The sequence below is a fragment of the Lissotriton vulgaris genome, chromosome 5 (assembly GCF_964263255.1).
Source record: "Lissotriton vulgaris chromosome 5, aLisVul1.2, whole genome shotgun sequence".
Lineage (NCBI taxonomy): Eukaryota > Metazoa > Chordata > Amphibia > Caudata > Salamandridae > Lissotriton > Lissotriton vulgaris.
The window spans coordinates 1,581,835,174-1,581,854,968 of NC_141693.1; the positions used below are offsets into that span (position 1 = coordinate 1,581,835,174).

Here is a 19,795-nt window from a genome sequence, read left to right on the forward strand (position 1 = left end):
GGCCATAGATTAGACTAAGGGTGTGATCAGAGTCTGTGAGTCTTTTGTTTGAGGGGGCAAGTGTGCGTTTCTGTGAGTAGAAAGTGAAGTACGCAGTTGTATGTGTTTGTTAGTGTAAATGGGTGTAAATATTCCACGCACTTACATAGTGGCAATCCAGAACCGTCCCACAACACAGCGGATGAGGGGAAAAATCTTGCAGATGCGCACCTGAGCCAACAGAGATTACGTGGGCGTATGTGAGGAAATGAGAATCGGTACCAATTTGTGTATCTTTGCTTCGGGAGGTTGGATATGTGGCGATGTGTCCATAAGTCCCATGGAGAGACGGGAAAAAGAACGAGAGAGAGACCCAGCGAGCACAACCTGCAGCGTCGCGGACAGCCTGCCGGCTCCAGCTCTCTTCTGCCTCCGCCTCCCGCACTCCCAGTCAGCCTCTTTATCTTCAGAACTGGTCTTTTCAACCGATGACTGCGTTGGGAACCTGGGGACAGTGAGGACAGGAGGCGAGCCTTCACAGATGTGGAATGGAGGAGTTGGTGACGAGCCACAACAAAGCCAGTCACTCTGCGGGTTACTTGCTATCAGAGCTAAACGCAGGCAGCCCAGTGAGTGTGAACACGTGCTATGATTGTCACCAGCCTTCTTATACGCGCCAGAGTTCAACACTGCCAATGCGGTACCGGGGTTACAGGGCAGCATGAGGAGATAAAACTGCTGCAATAAGTACAAAGTCCACGTGGGGGCACCCTAACAAACTGTAGGCATCGGTTAGAGCAAGTGAGCACATTTGTAGGTTTTTAGCTGCTACACCATGCAAGCTCAAGGCCCTGGACAGGCTCCCGTACTTTACAACAACATGGAAACCGCTTGGTTGCAGTGCCATGCTTTGCCAATATGCCCCCCTTGCCTTTCTCATGCTTGGCCTTGTTGTCCTTGGTCTCAGAGAGCCCCTCTTGTTGGCGAAATAGAGTTGCGGCTCCCGAGAGTGGGGGTGTGGCTGCTGTAACGGGGGATGAGCCGGCTCCTGAGACTGATGTGGCTGCAGCTGCCAGGAATATGAACCGGCAGGCATGAACTAAACTACTGCCAAGACGGTGATGGGTAGTCCGGCCAGCGCTGTAAGGACGGGACTATGCGGTTCTGCCATTTTGGGCTCCTATGATGTATTCTATTGTGGGGGAGGAGCTTGTCACAACCTACTGCCAGGCAAAGCCTGTGACCGATAGTAAGATTCCCCCATGAGACATGTCGGCGGGACAGCAGAAGCAGGGCGCTGCGGCTGCACTGCGGAGGCGGCTGCGTCATTTCAAATCAAAGTAGCGAGTCAAAACACGAAAGCTTAACAAAAATGCATCGCGCTCAAATGTAATGAAAGCAACATAGAACACCTTATTGCCGGACAAAGCCCATGTTCAGCTGTACCATTCACCCATGAGATATGTCAGTGGGGCACAGTCGCTATACTGTGGAGCCAGCGGTGGCATTTCAAATCAAACTAGCTAGTCAAAACACAAAAGCTTAAAAAGCTTTGGAGGCTGACATGATTCAAGCGCTGGTAGGCGTCAGACTGGGTCAGAAAATAAACTCAGCAAAAAGCGGATCCCGTTTGTGGTTTAGATGAAAAACAGCGAGAGACAGCCAGAGATCTATAGCAGCGGCGGAAAGCAGCGAAACCGAAACTTACCAGCCGCGCACCCCTTGTAGTACAGATGCATTCTAACTGGGCCTGATTTCAACAGGAAAGTTTTCAAGATCTCACTTAGACCTGTGGAATGAAAACAAATAAATAAACCATTACGAGTTACCAGGAACAGTGCAAGGGGTTTCACGGCTCAAATGGCAGTCTGCGTCGTCCGGCGGCGTCGGAGGAGGGGGCGGGGAGGGGTGCTGTGACGTCAGCCTCGTTCTCGGAGTCCATTGGCCCCAGCCTCGGATCTTCCACGCGCTGGAAGGCGGACATAATTCACAGTGACGCGGGGCTCTCCCTCGGGCGGAGCCCCGCGGAGAACACCGGACTGGCGGTAAGTGGGACGGGGGCGGTGCGCTTGTGTGTGCGAGCGTGTGTGTGACGGGGGAGCGTGTGTGTGTGTGTGCACGCGCGCGACGGGGGTCTCTGTATGTGTGCGTGCGTGTATGTGCGCTCCTGTGTGTGCGCATGCGTGCAGGGGGAAGTGTGCCTGTGTATGTATGCGCTTCCCAGGAGACAGACACGGCGAGCACGTTCGCGCGCGCGTGGCCTGCGCCGATCGCCTTTTGAGAGATGCGTGCGGCCAGGTGCTGTCTCCTGGGAAGCAGAGTCAGTAACAATAGATCTCGGCGAGTACAGTGCTTACGCACTGTATCGCTACGAGACCTAAAAAGACAATGGGAGGGTCAGGTTGTTTATTCTCCTGCCTTTAGTTAGAAAGGGGGTGTTGTTCCATTGTTCCATAAGTCATTATCTGTACAAATGTTATCTACACAATGTCAATCAATCAATCAATCATTGCATTTGTAAAGCGCACTACTTACCCGTGAGGGTCTCAAGGCGCTGGGGGGAAGGGAATGCTGCTACTGCTTGAAAAGCCAGGACTTGTGGAGTCTTCTGAAGGTCGGCAGGTCTTGGGCCTGCCGTAGGTGGATGGGGAGGGTGTTCCAGGTCTTTGCGGCGAGGTGGGAGAATGATCTGCTGCCAGAGGTTGCTCTTTGGATGAGGGGGACTGTGGCGAGGGTGAAGTCGGGCGGAACGTAGCTGGCGGGTGGGGGTAGAGAAACAGAGTCGTCCGTTGAGATACGCTGGTCCGGTGTTGTGAAGTGCCTTGTGTGCGTGGGTGAGGAGCTTGAAGGTTACCCTCTTGCTGACGGGGAGCCAGTGCAGGTCTCTTAGGTGGTGTGTGATGTGGCTGCGGCAAGGGATGTCGAGGATCAGGCATGCAGAGGCATTCTGGATGCATAGAAGCCTTTTCAGGAGTTTTGCCGAGGCTCCTGCGTAGAGTGCATTTCCGTAGTCCAACCTGCTGCTGACGAGGGTCTGGGTGACCGTTCTTCTCGTTTCGGTGGGGATCCACTTGTAGATCTTGTGGAGCATGCAGAGGGTGTTGAAGCAGGAGGAAGAGACGGCGTTGACCTGCTTAGTCATGGAGAGGGTGGAGTTGAGGATGATCCCTAGGTTGCGTGCGTGGTCGGTGGGTGTTGGAGCTATTCCCAGTGCCGTCGGCCAACAGGAGTCGTCCCAGGCCAAAGGGGAGGGTCCGAGGATGAGGTCCTCTGTCTTGTCCGAGTTCAGCTTCTGTCGGCTGTTCCTCATCCATTCGACGACGGCCTTCATACCTTCATGGAGGTTGGTTTTGGCGGTGTGGGGGTCTATGGTGGGGGGGAGGATCAGTTGGGTGTCATCGGTGTAGGAGAAGATGTGGAGGTCGTGTAGTCGGCCGACGTGGGCGAGTGGTGCCATGTAGATTTTGAACAGCTTTGGGCTGAGGGATGAGCCCTGGGGTAAGCCGCAGATGATCTCGGTGGCTTCGGAGCGGAAGTGGGGGAGGCGGACGCTCTGTGTTCTGCCGGAGAGGAAGGAGGTGGTCCAGTCCAGGGCCTTCTCTTGGATCCCGGCGTTGTGGAAGCGTGTTCGTAGTGTGCGGTGGCAGGCCATGTCGCAGGAGGCTGAAAGTCCAGGAGGATGAGGGCCACGGTTTCTCCGTTGTCTATCAGGGTTCTGATGTCATCGGTGGCGGCGATGAGGGCAGTTTCGGTGCTGTGGTTGCTGCGGAATCTGGACAGGGACGGGTCCAGTTTGTTTCTCCTCGAGGTAGCGGGTCAGTTGTTTGTTGACTGTCTTTTTACATGACCTTTGCCGGGTGCAGGGAGATGGGTCAGAAGTTCTTGGGGTCCTTGGGGTCCGCATTGGTTTTGTTGAGTAAGGATTTGATCTTGGCATGCTTACAGCTCTCCGGAAAGGTTGCTGTCTCGAAGGAGATGTTGATGGCTTGATGGGGTGAGATGGCGGTGCTGGCTTTGTTAAAGATGTGGTGTGGGCAAGGGTCTGACGGAGATCCTGAGTGGATGGTGTTCATGATCTTGATGGTGTCGTCATTGTTGATTTTGGTCCAGGAGAGCAGGCGGTTGGTGCCGGTGTGTCGCGTTCTAATCTAGGACCCCGATCAATACTGTCACTTTATGGCCCTATACGGCTATAATCCATTTATTCCCCTATAATGGCATATACGATCAAGAGCGATATTTCAGAAACTCGTCTCTGGCATAACACGATCAGAGCCACATTTCAGAATCTCTTCCTCTGCAGCTGATTAGAGCAAATGACACAGCAGAAGCCACTATCTAAGATTCCTAGATTACACTCCGAGTTCTTCAACAAGATAAAACTCAGCAACCTGGGAAAGCCCCGCTTGCTATGTTTTGATTAGTAATAGAACTCTAATGAGCATTGAGAGACGATCACTTCCTAGTGGCATCTTTATTGACGTCTTATGTCGAAAAACTTACGTCAAACCAGGCACCTTTCAGGTATAAATATTGCCAACGTTGCCTTAAGCAAACGCTGCCTCAACGACATCGATGATAGCAATGGTGTGGTGAATACAGGAGCAGAACAGCTGTCCCCTGCAGAGCCCAGCAGATGCAAGCTGCCCACGGACGCTGCCCCTCCTCCTCCTCGACGGGCTGAGAGAGACGCTGTCTTTTCTCTTGCCGAGAAAATCCAACTCTGGCGTTTCCAGCCTACTCTTGCGAGTGGCTGGGATATCGAGTCCTGGAAGGAGATACAAGACCTTCAACATTCTATTCCAGAGGTATGGTGTTGACTAAACCCTTAGAGAGAATTCTTGAAGCAAACCTTGGTAAAACCAACTTAACTAAAACTGCTACTTACTTACTCCCTCCCAAGTATTAGGCTTAGGTCAGGTAGACTAGGGTAGGCGTAGTTAGAAGCACCAGTTGAGTATGTTAGCTAAATGTATATATGAATGTATATATTTTATTCATTTTAACCATTGTATGGCTAAGAAACCATATCAATGCTTTTACAGTATTATTTCGCAATCCTCATTTTACTGTACGCACTTTTTATAATAACTAGTCTTGCAATTGTGGCAATTCATTTCTCTTGCATGAGAAGAAAGACTGTTCAATAAATAATACCTTTTTATTGAAAACGCCTGTCTCTCTATTCTCTGCATCTTGGTGAAAGTAATCTGCACAACTGACTGAGTAAAATAACTGTCTATTGTTTCACACGACTTTAGAGATTGACTCTTATTCCAAGGAGCAAAGTTGTCATGTTTATGCGGTTGTTGGAAAACTGAATCCCTTCTTGTCTGTACCAGGGAAGCTGATCACTTCCTATTCAGTCAAGAAAGTTTCCAGTGACCTCTGAGCTAGTTGGTAACAAACCCAATTAAGTTTAGCATAGTCAGTAGAGACCTGGAAGACCGCACTTCTACATCCATACTATTGTTTATGTTATTCCAATGCGCAGGGCCTATTGGGAAAATAGGAACTACACTACAGGTGGTGGTCGTGGGGGAGGGTGTCTCCGTGGTAGTCAGGGGGGTTGTGGCATTGAAACTGTTGTGGATGTCTGTGATCTTGTGATGGAAGAAGGTGGCAAGCGAGTCGCACAGGTCTTGCGAAGGTGGGATGTCGTTGGTGTTGGAGCTGGGGTTGGAGAGTTCCTTCACAATGTTGAAGAGCTCTTTGCTGTTGTGTGCGTTGTTGTCTAGGCGATCTTTGAAGGAGGCCCTTGGCGGATCTGTTGAGGTGATGGTGTCTGCAGGTGGCGTTCTTGAGGGCTGCGTAGCTGTCCGGTGCTCATTCACTGAGCCAGATCTTCTCTAGATTTCGGCAGGTTTCCTTGGAGGCCTGGAGGTCTTCAGTGAACCAGCTGGCTTTCTTGCTGGTGTGGCTTTTGGAGGGTTTCTTGAGCGGGGCGAGGGTGTTGGCGCAGTCGTCGATCCACTGTCTGGTTGCGTGCGGCGGTGTCGGGGTCGGTGGGTGGGCTCTAGGCGAGGGTGGTGGTTAGCTGGTCTTCGGTGACTTTGCCCCAACAGAGGGGGGGCATCTGTTGGGTGCAGTGGTCCGCGGTGGGTTTCCGGAAGGTGAAGTGGATGCAGTGATGGTTGGTCCAGTGGAGTTCGGTGGTGTGGCTGAAGGTGACGTGGGAGCTTACAGAGAAAATGGGGTCAAGCGTGGGGCCAGAGGAGTGGGTGGGTGTTGTGACGAGTTGTCTGCCGTCCGAGGTTGGCGAGGTTGTCGATCAGGGTGGTGGCGTTGGTGTTGTTGTTGTTCTTGAGGTGGAAGTTCAGATCCCCGAGGAGGTTGTAGTCCGTGAAGGCGAGGGCGTGTGCGCTGACACAGTCAGCGATGGAGTCGCTGAACTGGGGTCGAGGTCTGCTGGTCTGTAGACGAGGATTCCTCTGAGGGTGGTGTTGGGGTCGGTGTGGATCTGGAGGTGCAGGAGTTCGGCAGTGCTGAGGGTGTTGGTCGATACTCAGAGTGTTCCTGTGGACGATGGCGATTCCTACTCCTATTCCGTTGGTGTGGTCCCTGTGGGTGATCTTGTAGCCGTCCGGGATAGCGATGTTGGGTGCCGAGGAGGGGTTCATCCAGGTCCTCAGTTAGGAAGGGGACATCTGGGGAGGTTTAGTCGAGTAGGTCCTAGAGTTCAACAGTGTGTTTGCGGGCAGAGCAGGTGTTGAGAAGGAAGCAGCTGAGGTGGTTGGGTTCTTTCCTGGTCGATGGGCTGTTGGGCTGGATGCTGGTGAAGCTGCAGTTCCGGCAGGAGAAGGCCCTTGGGTGCGCTTCGGGGTGGCAAGGTAGCAGATGCGTGCTCGTCCGGTGTTGAGTGCGTGGAGGGAGCTGCTGGATTCGTAGCGGAGAAGGGCGCCTTGGCGGGAGCCAGGGGTTCTGGCGCTTGACGCGTTCCAGGCTATGACGGGCGCAGACGGACTTGCCTTAGACGCGCCCCCGGCGCCCCCGCTGCGCGCATCCGCTGCGGTCGCATTTGAAGGGGAGGGGGTAGGGACAATGAGCTGGGAGGCAGGAGCTGGGCGGGAGGTGAGGGGTCAGGGATAGCGGCGATAACAGCAGGAAAATATGAGGGGGAGCAGAATGGAAACACAAAAGAAGAAAATTACAGTAGCAGTCAGGGTGATTGAATTAAGAATAAAATAAAACCAGAACCGGAACAGAAGCAAAATAGCAGGAACAGAGGGTGGGCAGGCTCGAACCCTGCACAGGAGAGCTGGCTGGGTGCGAGGCGGCGTAGAGCCCCGCTGAGCTGCTGGGGAGCTGGAGGGAGGAGTGAGATCCTTGGACCAAGGTCTGAGGACTCACGTGCGCTCCCCCACAGCTGTTGCCATTTGAAGGGGAGGGGGAGGGACGATGCAGGTGATCTTGTAGCCATCTGGGGTGGCAACGTAGGGTGCCAAGGAGGGTTCATCCAGGTCGCTGTCAGGAAATCGACGTCTGGGGAGGTTGAGTCGAGTAGGTCCCAGAGTTCAACAGCGTGTTTGCGGGCAGCGTGGGTGTTGAGAAGGATGCAGCTGAGGTGGTTGGGTTCTTTCCTCGTCGATGGGTTGTTGGGCCGGATGCTGGTGAAGCTGCAGTTCCGGCAGGAGAAGGGCCCTTGGGTGCGCTTCGGGCGGCCAGGTAGCAGATGCGTGCTCGTCCGGTGTTGAGTGCGTGGAGGGTGCTGGAGTCGTAGAAGAGACCGGCGCCGTGGCGGTTGCTGGGGCCAGGGGTTCTGACGCTTAGTGCAGTCCAGGCGGGGACGGGCGTAGACGGACTTGCCTTAAGTCCGCTGCGGTCGCCATTTGAAGGGGAGGGGGAAGGGAGGATGAGCTGGGAGGCAGGAGTTGGGCGGGACGGAAGGGCAGGGGTCAGGGATAGCGGTGATAACGGCGGGAAAATGTGAGGGGGAGCAGAATGGGAACACAAAAGAAGAAAATTACAGTGGCAGTCAGGGAGATTGAATTAGGAATAAAATAAAACCAGAACTGGAACAGAAGCAAAATAGCAGGAACAGAGGGCGGGCGGACTCGAACCCTGCACAGGAGGGCTGGCTGGGCGCGAGGCGGCGCAGAGCCCTATTGAGCTGCTGGGGAGCTTGAGGGAGGAGTGAGATGGATGATGGGTAATGGCTGAGGTTGTTATACAAACTAAAGAACTAGTTTTATTGAATATCTATGGCTCAGTTAGACCAGATCCAGAAGTTTGGAATGACATTAAGATTTTACTCTCTTCCATTTAATGTCCGAATATTATTGTTGCTGGTGATTTTAACCAATGGATTCACCCCTTTTCTGACAAACAATCTAAGTGTAAATTTAATCAAGATAAATCCCACAAAACTTTTCAATCTGCCATTGCCTCTCGTTCATTATATGATGTTTGGAAGACTTGTAACCCTGATTCTCTTGAGTTTACTTTTTTCTCCAATGTTCATCAAACACGGTCTAGACTTGATTATATTTTGGTTAGTAAATCCCTACACCCATCTATTCAATCCTCGGAGATTGGTTCTATTTTTATCTCCGATCATACACCTGTCCTCACTGTTTTGGACCTTTCCCTAAGTTCCCCAAAATTTAGCCATTGGAAGCTTCATAATTTTTATTATAAGATTCTACTTTTATTGCAGAAGCCACTGCTTTTATTAATGAATTTTTCAAGTTTTCAAGAGAAATGAGGTAGTGAGAATGATGTGAGGTAGAGAAAGAAATGAGGAACAGAAAGGTGCGGTAGAGAGAGGTGAAGTAGAGAGTGGTGAGGTAGCGCAAGGGCTGAGAGAGGTAGAAAGAGATAGGGAGAGAGGAAGATAAGTAAAGTAAAGACAGGTGAATTCGGGATCAGTGAAGTATATGAACGAAAGAGGCGAGAGGGAAAAGCAGTGACGTACAGTGAGAGGGATAAGGTACAGCAAGATGGAGTAGTGAGAGTTGGTAGAGGTTTAGAGGTAGGCACAGAGTAGCAGTGAGAGAGTTCTAGAAAGAGGAGGAGTAAAGGTGTACTGGGAGACAGGTGAGGTACACAAAGATGCGATAGAGAGAGTGAAGAGAAATGTAAAGAGAGGAGATAGGTAGAAGTGTTGACGAGCATTGAAAAATGAAGAAAGAGGCAAGACATATGTTATTAATTTACTTGTCACAAACTGTCTGAGAGAGTGAGAGCATGAGGTTTAAGGTGAAGCAGGTCAAGCATTCCCAAAAGTCAAATTAATAAACAATCTGGGTTTCTGTATACGGGTATCATTTTACCAGAGTGCCCCCTGAAAGTTGGGGACACATGGGATTTCCCACAGGAAGTGGCAGGTGCCATGCTCTCACTCTCAGCTTTTTCAGCCAATTTTACATGTAGCCGCTATTTTCTGTACTTATTAGGATTCAACTATTTGTCTCTATTTGTTGTCTTACTTATAGGACATCCTTCTCCTCTCTCTTTCAAACTAGCTGTCCAGTTCTCGCTACTCTGAAGATAGAGTACTATGTCTTATTCGTTTGTGCCCGGTGACTGGGCCTACAACGCTCACAGACTGGGCAGCTGTTTTCTAGGCAACCGTTCACAACCTACTGTCCCCTCTATTGTTCCTATTTGCAACTTGTGCACTCCATATTCCATGCAAATGTTCCCGCTCTCCCTTATTTTCCCCAAGGGTTTTACTTTAAACAGATTCTGCTCTCCTTATTTGTCAAGTCAGTCTTTTAGTCTCATGTTCCTGTTCTCACAATTGGTCAATAATTGCAGTCTCCACTTTCACAGTGTATACGGCGCCTCTCTTACCCGACAGGTGTATTCCCACCTCAAACAGCCCGAACCTAAGGGTACCAGGTGAGTCCAAGTCCAGCTTTTCATTCAAAAAATCACAGTGATCTAGACATTTAGTTGAGTTACCGAACATGATGTATCTGATGAAACAGTAACCGGGTAACTTTAAACTAGTCGCTTCACTGACTTCTAAGCCCCTCACTCCTTTGGTGTCTGACCTGTGATCTCTTACCTCTGACTCCCTTCCCCTTACCCTGAACCAGACTTATTACCAATTGTATTCTTCCCAGACCTAGGTTTCCAAGATATCTAACCTTGGATCCCCACACCTCCATCTTGAACCCAGGCTCCCCTCCCTCCTTTAAAGGTTCCCTGGCCCTACTTTCGGCCCTGGATCCCATAAGCTTTGGATCAGACAGCTGATACCTACCTCGTCGTTGTATGCCCAGGCTGGGGGCTCGTCAGTGAAACACCGCTTCTTCCTAGCTGGCATAGAAATGGTCATCTTCTTGGCATCCTCTGGCAACTCAGCCTCGTGCAAACGATTGGGAGATCTGTTAGGTACAAGGTTGATCTTGGGGCCATCTTCTGCGCCAGGGTTGAACACCAAGGAACCGGTGTGCATACTTTCCTGCTCCTTCTGCAGATCAAGCTCCTCAAAAATGTTGTCCTTGAGACTTTGGTGAACCTGGGAGCAAAGTTGTTGGAAAAATAAAAAGGAGGACAGATTAGTGTCAAACAGTGAGCTTCGCTGTGCAATGAGATGACTGCCAGTAATAACAGCAGGGTAAGTGGGACAGAGGTATCTCTGGTCACTAGTGGCAACAGAGAGAAAAATCAGCAATTTGAGGAAGGATTGGGTGATCACGTCTTTAAGGCAAACAGTGAATAACACAAGGTATTTGTGGATGGAGAGGGCTCATGTCTGTAATGAGGGAATATTTACAGTGATTAATAAGAGTATGGTATGGCCGTGAGGGCAGTATGTATGGAAGGGAGCTTAAGTTTGTAATGAAGTAGATATACAGTAGAAAACAGCAGGTCTGTGGTGACCATGAGCGTTCAATTCTAGAATTGCAATCCAATTCAGTATGAGTGCTGTCTGTAACAGTGAGGAGAACAAGAATGAAGTGTGTCAGTTTAAGTATAAACACAAACAACATATGGAGTAAGTGTAGAGAAACCACTGACCGTGACTCTCATAGGCTGACGTGAGGGATGTAATTACTGGCCAACGCACACTTCATTTCTCCCTAGACAAAGACCTTTACTTTTATACAAACTCTCTAAGAAGAGGTACAGGTAAACCCTTTTTAGGTCGAAAATTTGAGACCTCTTGTATATACTTTAGTATATACTTATATGTGAATGTACTTTGTGGGCTCTGGAGACCAGCCCTAGGACTTACTTGTCTGCTTCTGCTTGGGACATTTTTTCGGTTCAACTGCCTCTATTTAACTGTCTTGATAGAAAACGACCAGTAGAGTTCAGTAAAATACCAGAATTGCTTTCTGCTGAGGGACTTTCTTTTTTAATGTTTCTGGCAACTGTCTCTATTTAACTTTCTTGCTAGAAAACGACCAGCAGAGGTCAGTAAAATACAAGAATCACATTAGCATTCTCTAGATTCCAGTCCATAGAAATTGTCTTCCACGAGCACCCATAGACAAAAAAAAATGTTTAATCTTCAAAATTTTAAATCAATGTATCACATTGGATGAACCTGTCCCAGCTCAAGCTCAATGGTGATAAAACAGAGATCATGTTACTGGGCAACCCCCTCAGTTTCAATCCCAGTCTCATGTGACCATCCTGTATGGGTCCTCCCCCAGCCCCCAAGACCGAGATTAAGAGTCTGTGTATTTGGCTGGACAAGGAGCTGAACTTCAGGACGAAGCCAGAAGAACCACTGCAACCTGTTTTGGCCTTCTTAAAACGGAACGCAAAATCTTTCCTCTTCTTCCTCCCCTGGCCAAAAAAGTTCTGATTCAATCTCTCATACTCTCGAGGCTGGACTACGGGAACGTACTTTACCTAGGTTCCCCAGCCTTAGTTATTTCTAAACTCCAATTAGTCCAGAACAGTGCAGCAAGACTGCTGACAGGACTACCTAACAGACAATCTGCAAAACCAACTATACGGTCCCTGCACTGGCTTCCAATTCAGGAACGAATATAATTCAAGGCCCTGTGCATCACCCATAAAACTATGCAAGGGACCGGCCCTCCTATCAATTCGGCTTTGCTCTGCACCTATAAAGCCAAGAGGGAACTCCGCTCAGACAAACTGTATTTTGCAGACGTCCCCAGAATAAAAAAAGCCAGATGTGGGGGGTGACTTTTTTCCTATAACGCAAACAAACTTTGGAACTCGCTTCAACTACACCTACGTCCTATCCCCAGTCACCAGCTCTTCCGAAAACAACTTAAGACTTTTCTGTTCCCCTGAGCTTTCTGCCCCCTTCTGTGTTGGTCTTAGCACTGGGGCGCTTCCAGCTAGCCATGCGCCCTATAAATGTCTTTTCACTTCATTTCATTTGTATTTCCAGTGATATGACCACCAAATGCCCTGATTACAAAAAAAAGCTTTGGACTACACCATTTCCCACACAAACGCAGTTTGGTGCTTCCTTTCCTTCCATGTTAAAGAACAGTAGGTGTTTCAACACCCAGGCTAATGTGCTGCATAGCTAAATACACACAAGGTCCCAAAGGCGAGACCAATTGCATTGCAAATGTTTGTTGATATTACCAGGGTTCCATGCCAGTTGCCTTCCCTTCTAAATGCCCCGCTCCTTCGTATGTGTTTCATGCATTTTGGCGATGGTTTGTTTTTATTACGCACTTGGGTGTCAGTGTTGGGACAAAAGTAGAGGAGATTGATATCCTGCCACTATTCTTTAATTTTCTCTTTGCTCTGCCTTCACACTAGGGTTGCACAGAATTGATTAATGATGGTCACTCCAGTGCCAGTTCTTGTATTCACTTTGGACACACAGAGGTGTGAACCATAGCTCAAAGAGGATGTCCTTCCAGGACTCTGCATGTTGCTGTTTGTCCCCTAAAAGGAAAAAACCAAGTCTAGGCCCGGAAGAGCCCTTCTGCAGTGCGTCACTGGGAACGCTAGAGCTGGTGCTGGACTGGCTATTAAAAACTGCCCATCTCAGACAGCAACAACAAGGCCTAGCAGGACTCAAGTCTGCCTAAAAAAACAGCTTGAGTTGAACAGCATGCCTTGGAACCTCTTGATTTGGTAGTCGAGCTAATATAAAAAGCACCAACTGTATCATCATTGAGTTGATAGGCCGTTGGTGAGCCTGTACTCTGCCCTGAACCACTTGAAATTTGTGGGTATCAGTGTCGTTAATTTTCAAGCCCCAGACAGAAACACAGGGTTTTGCCTTCGCCCATGGGCTGGATCTTCATGGCTGACGTCCGTTCTCCACATATCAAAATCAGCAGAAGTATGTCTATCTGAACTACTGTTTCTTGGATACTGAGGTTTAAAGGTACGATGGAAATATGTGTGCCCCTGCCACTGAAAAATTCCACTCTTGATCAGTTTCCTGTGTGATACCGGCCTCTGAAGTGTGCAGCCCACAGAACATCTACCTTGGGTATTAACTAAAATTTCAGCACCAGTTGGAACACGGATTTGGAGACATAAATAGTTTAATTCTTAACGGTGCCTGGGGCTCTCTCACTAACCACCAGTGGTTCCTTATATGGGTATTAGAACTTTGACTTTGGAGCTAGTTTATATTGCTATCAACTTTGTGGGGGTGGCAGCCCCACTGCATGTTTGGATGGTAGGCCTGTGTTTCATTTTAGATTGTTGGCACATACATATTTACCTCTATTCAAAGCCACTGAGTTATCCCTCACTCCACCCAGGGCCACTGAGAAACTAGGAAAAGGGGAAACCACATTTAAGCACATGGATACACTTGTAACTGTCTGGCAACTTTAGTAAATGAAAACCATTTTACCAAAGACATTTAAGTCTGTTCTTTGGGATGCCCAGAGGATCTGTAATAGGTGTATGGTCCGAGTTGTCACGTGTCCACAACACTCCAGATGGTCCAGGTAACATGATAATAGTTAAAAGTATCTAAGCTCATATTTTGGGAATCATCTCTCAGTAGGTAGTAGGGCTGAGGAGTCAAGGTAGACTCAACAAGGTGGCAGTGGGTAAGGACTATGAAACAGAATAAATGTGAATATCTAGCTTTCCATAGTCTTTACTAATAATAGAAATATAACTATAAGAAGATTAGTAGGGAAAATATTATGCACCCACACTACTAATCCCAAGTGCCCAAAACTTTCAGGCTTATTAAAATGTTAACCGCCCCTCTGTACATATAATTCCCAATGGCACAAATTAAACAATTTTAGCACAAAATACTCCAATATCACAATTAAACCTTAACTATTAGCGGAAGAGATTAAAATTTAGAAATCTACATATTTTAACAGGGATTGTAAATGTTCAATATTGATATCAACTTTAACTGGCAAAGTCAAGGAATCAAGGGGCGGGCATGGATATTCCAACAACCCATTATCGCATCCCCAGCTCTTATCTTAAATCAATTGCCATGGCTAACTCACAGGTGTTTCCAAATACCCACTGCAGTCAAACCTTCTATCCAGAGCGAAAATAGCAACCCAGTCCAATGTTAGTCATTGGGGCTAATCTTTTCACTCTGCCAGTTGGACTGATGGGTTATTAATTCTTCAAAAGTTCATAACTTAGAACTGGGCAGTCACAATAAAGATTATTGGGGGTGGTCTACCCAAAGATGACTTGTAGAAACACAAAAAGATGATTGACGGAATGCTGAACACCTTCCAGCATTCACCCACAGTACAAAAATCTGGGCCTGAATCCATTGTTTTTGTACTCACCTTGCCATTTAAGTTTGGACCCAGTTATATGCAAATCAGTCTTGACCCTGCTCCCCATGAGAACAGTCCAGCGTGAACTGCTAGGCCAGGTCCTCCTGGAGCAGAAACAAGCATCCTGTGACCGGTTTTGGGGTATCACCCCTGATCAGGCAGGCTAGCTTGAATACAATGGCATAGTGAGCATGGGACTCACATCTGGGCATACCCTTCCCACTTAGGGCGACCATAGCAACACAAAAAGATGATGCACTGAATGCTGAACATTGTCAAACATCACCCAAAGTACGGATATCTGGGCCTAAATTCATCATTTTTTGCTCACCATGCCATTCCAATTTGGAAATAAATATTAAGCCCTAGTTGGAGATATAAGGGGATTTTTGCATCTAGACCACACATTCAGCCTTTCTAATTGTCTCTTTCCCAGGCATTTCCCCAAGTAAATACATATTTGACTAGTTGATCAAACTAGTTAAATATGTGTTTGACCTATGCAACACTTTGTTGTCCAATCTAGCAGCCTAGCAGAAACTGCCTTTCGTCATTCAGGCCATAAAAAAAGAGTCGTGGGGGCGTGGCCTGAGGCGTCAAGATGGCGGTCGCACTCTAAGAGTGCTCCGGACCCCCCATCCATCATCAGCCCTGCATCCGTCCTCAGCAGCTGCCATCGGTGCGCAGCCCCTGTGTTGCCGGACTCCCTTGGCTGCCCTGCACTCCCCGGTACCGCGGGGTGTCTCTCGGGGGCTGGGGAACGCCTCCACTGACCAGATCCTTCCTGGCAGCGAGGCTCACAAAATGGCGGCCCCCATCTGAACCAGCGAGGCGGCCCGGCACTGAGATCCCCGGCCAGCGACTCCCTGCTGCCTGAGCGGCTCCCCGCCCCCGCCGGGCGGGTGGAGCTGCTGGCGCAACCGGCTCCCTGCTGAGCCCACCCCCCCGGACGACCAAGACCTCCCCAGGGCCGCTGCACCTAGCCGGCACTGGCCGTGCGGCGCGGCGCCTGTGGCCTGCGACGCCTAAGACGGCCCCCCTCCAACATTCTGCTCCGGCCAACGGGGCAGTGGGTAGCTCCTGCGGGCCGGCTCTGAACTGCCGCGGCTCCATTGCATCCATGGATCCCACCCTCGCGGCCTGAAGTAACCGGGGGCTGCTGCGCGCCTTAAGAGGTGAGGAGAGGCTTGGGACTGGGCGGAGGGCTCCCCCCTGGCCTCGCCCGTGTGCTGCTTGAGCGGGCTGGGAGGCCTGGGGAGCCCGAGATGAACTGACGCCAGAGACTGCCTTCCTGCCTGGCCGCCACCCCACCGGCGTCCTGCCCCTGTGCACTTGGGGTCCTGCAGAGGCGTCTGGCCAACGGACACATCTGGCCAACCGGCGCCTGTCCCCCGGACCTGCCCCCCACGTGTTTGGAGGCCCTCGGGGCGCTGCACCCTCCCCCTCTGTTACTGTGACTCCTATCCCGCATCTGGGCATTGGCGGTGTGGGGGGCTTTGGTTGACACCGCGGTGCGTGGAGAACGTCGGAGGGGCCCTGCTTTGTTCCACTGGGGGGCCAGCAGAGACTGCTGACAGCCATTGCCCCATCCTGCAAGACCGCTGGGGGCTCCCTCGCTTGATTTGGCCCTAGATGAACAGGCGGCGGCACCTCCCCCCTGCCTCCCTGCTCCTTGGATCTTGCTGCCTGCGCCGGGGAGAGACCTGGAGGACCGCGGCCCGCGGTGGGACTACCGCGCTACTACCGGATCCCGGGGACGCGGGCCCCCTTTGAGAAGCCGGGAGGCTCGACCCTCTGGACTGGGTCCTCGGGACGGGACCATCCCCTAAGTGCCGACATCCGGCTCGCTGCGGCCATGGGCAGGGGTAAAACCACGCAGACTCCGGTCCCCCGACCCAGATGCGGATGGACCAGTTCACCAAACCGAACTAGGAATACAGCGCCGGCCCCCCACCTGCGCAAGGGGCTGATGGGGGGGATCTGTCCACAATCCTCCAGGCGATAAGTACATCCCAGGCCTCCGTGGAAAACAAGATTGGGGAGGTGAGGGTGGATGTGGCCCTCATCCAGCAGGACCTTCGAAACGCCACAGCGCGGATCACTACAGGGGAATCCCGTATCTCCACGGTGGAGGATGACCTGACCACCCTCAAAACCCAAGTGGCCCGTCTTCAGACGCTGACGTCAGAGCTCCATGGCAGCACGGAGGATGCCGAAAATCAGGCACGCAGAAACAACTTGCACCTCCTGGGATTTCCGGAGGTAGTGGAGAAGGGGTCCACTGCTTTTTTCCTCGAAACCTGGATCAGTTCCTGGATGCCTGCAGAGAAACTTTCCCCCTGGTTTGCGGTAGAACGGACCCACCGCTCTGTTGTGCCCAAGCCGCCTCCTGGGGCCCCGGCACGGCCCATCATTCTTCGCATATTCGATTTCCGCGACAGGGACGCCATCTTGGAGACCGCCAGGGACCTGGGCCCACTGCTCTTTCAAAACTCTAAGATGATGATCTTCCCAGACTACTCTAGAGAGGTCCAATCCCAGAGTAGGTCTTATGACGAGGTCAAGCAAAAGCTCAGGGCTCTGGGACTGCGGTATGGTCTCCTCTTCCCAGCTCGACTTAAGGTCCTTTTGCAGGACAAGACCTTTTTCTTTGACAGCCCACAGGCAGCATGGACTTGGCTTACGGAGGAGCGCCCCATCTTGCCTGGGCGGGCTCCATCCCCTTTCCGGAGGCCTACGACCCAGCTAAACCTCGAGATGCCCATGACACGGCGGCGCCGAACCGGATCCCGCAGGCGAGGCTGCTGTCAAGAGGAGGCCTCTCACTCGCCGGGGGGGGGGCGGGGAGTCGCAGTGGCCCCCATCTCCGCTCCCGGACCAGGGTGACCCCTTCTCCGCTTTGTCCCCCTCCTTGATTGTCATGGATGGGGCCCCTGAGTCGGGCGCGCCTGTGGAAAGCAAAATCGGACTCAGACTTGTCCGGCAGCCCTATGATCTGTGGTTCGGACGATGTGGAGGTCTGAACCAACGTCAACTGCTGACTGGTCTTCGCTGGCCGGGTCCGTTCTGTCCAGCCACCTGAGCCTCGCTCACTGCCTGGAGGGATGCCCGTCCATGGCGACCTCCCGTGGGGGGAATGCCCCGAACTGTATATGTTCTCCTAGTCTGTGCTCCTGCCCTTTATTCCTCTTTCTCTCTACACCCCATCCTTTCTGTCTTTTGCAAAACTGTCACTGTTACCTTGTCTCACACTCGTCTTTGAAGCTCTTTTGTCTAAAGCTGTTGGCATTTATCCTATAATCTGGAGGGGGTCCTCCTTAGCAAACTCTTGACTAGAGTTATTGCTCCCTATTAACCGTTTTAGTTTAGTACCTTTCCCCTAGCGGGGTCTTTGTTTGATTTGAATTTGGGGCAACAGATGCTTCCTGTTTCGAAGTGTAGGGTCGGGGGAGTTGGGGGGTACGGGTGGGTGTAGAGTCCGTTGACTCCCATTGGTTTGTTGTTTTCAGCCGCCAACGGGCCACCTTCTGGCTCAGCTCTGTTCGGCCACTCCTCGGCCACTGTTGGTGCTACCTACGGGTGGCTGGTTGCAGCTCTCCTTTTTGGCAAAATGTGGTGGGTGGGTCCACCCCTGACACGCAGCTCCTGTAGTCCAATACTTCGTTTTTTGGACCGCCAGGGGGGCGGCTGCGGGCGGTCGCTCGCCCCCTTCTTTCCCCTCGGGCCTCCAGTGCTCCTGTTTCATTAACTGCCCTTAATCGGCTCCTCCTACCTCCGCGCGGCACCGCTGGCCCTCTCTCCGATCCCCGGCGATCCTCCGTCCCCCCACATCTTCTCCTCCCCTGATGGCGTACACGCTGATTAGATTCCTCCACATTCTCTCCTGGAACGTCAATGGTCTCCTGGACCGTATTAAACACACGGCCATCCTCCGGGCGGCCCACCGCCACACGGCAGATGTCTCCAAGAGACTCACCTCTTAGGCACGCAATGCTACTTCCTGGCCCGGTATGGTTTTGCGACAGTCTGGCACTCTGGGTTTACACAGGGGTCCCAAGGGGTGGCAATACTGCTCAGAAGAGGCGTCCCCTTTACCCTGACCAGGGCCGACACTGACCCACAGGGGCGTTATGTGGCGATATCGGGCATGGTGGAGGGTTGCCCACTAAATATCCTGAATCTCTACATCCTGCCCGCCCTCCTGCTCCTGACATGTCGATGCCTTACACGGGTTCTCTCCTCCCTCCCACAGGGCCTCACGGTGGTTGGGGGTGACTTTAACGCCGTCATGCAGCCTCAACGCAACATGACCGGGACTCCATCCGCGGTCCGAATTTCCTCTGCTGCTGCTCTATCGGGCTTTGCCTCGGCTCTGGGGCTCTGCGACGTGTGGCAGGTCTGGAATCCCCGCAAGGTGCAATATACCCACACATCGGCCTCCCACCATACCCATTCCCGTATCGACCTTCTCCTGCTTCTGGCCACTGACTGCCACCTGGGCTCTGGAGCTGCCATTCTGCCCTGGGGACTGTCCGACCATTCCTCCTTCTCCTTCCGACTTGGCTCTTCCCCGATGGGCCCGCGGGTCGTCTGACGTCTCAACGCTTGGTTCCTACACACTGGTGGATTCGCTGGGACAGGAGCTAGGCCATTATTTCTCCACCAACGAGGGTTCAGTTCCCTCGCCGGGGACCCTATGGGAAGCTGGCAAAGCTGTGATTCGCGGGGTGGCAAGGGGGCTTGTACATGCCAAATGTGCGGACCAAATGGCCCGGCTTGCAGAGCTGGAGTCCCGGGCTACGGGGTTGGAGGCAGAGCAGTCTCTTGCTGGGCGTGCAGACCCCACCCGGCAGTTGTCGTTGGTTCGAGAGGAAATCCGCCAGATTTCGTTGGACTCGGCCCAAATGCTGTGCCGATCGTCGGTGGCGCAGGTGTACGGCTGTGGGACAAAAACGACAAACTCCTCCATAACTTGGTCTCGTATCCCAAAGTTCATCGCATTATTCCAGAGGTCCGTGCACAAGACGGTACCCTCCAGGTGACCACCGCAGCCATAGCTGGAACCTTTGCACACTTCTATACGCATTTCTAGGAAAAGGGAGTGGTCCACAGGAAATACCAAGTCTATACCGGTT

General features: G+C 51.6%; 1 protein-coding gene across 3 annotated transcripts in view; it reads right to left on the reverse strand.

The window, feature by feature from the left end:
• The window catches only part of ACIN1 (apoptotic chromatin condensation inducer 1), a 947,610-nt gene that overhangs the window by 325,180 nt on the left and 602,635 nt on the right, over positions 1-19,795 (reverse strand). For all 3 annotated transcript variants that reach the window (XM_086923671.1, XM_086923670.1, XM_086923672.1), the window contains exon 8: positions 10,190-10,447. In XM_086923671.1, coding sequence (XP_086779797.1) covers positions 10,190-10,447 — 258 coding nt within the window. The remainder of the gene's footprint in view (positions 1-10,189; positions 10,448-19,795) is intronic.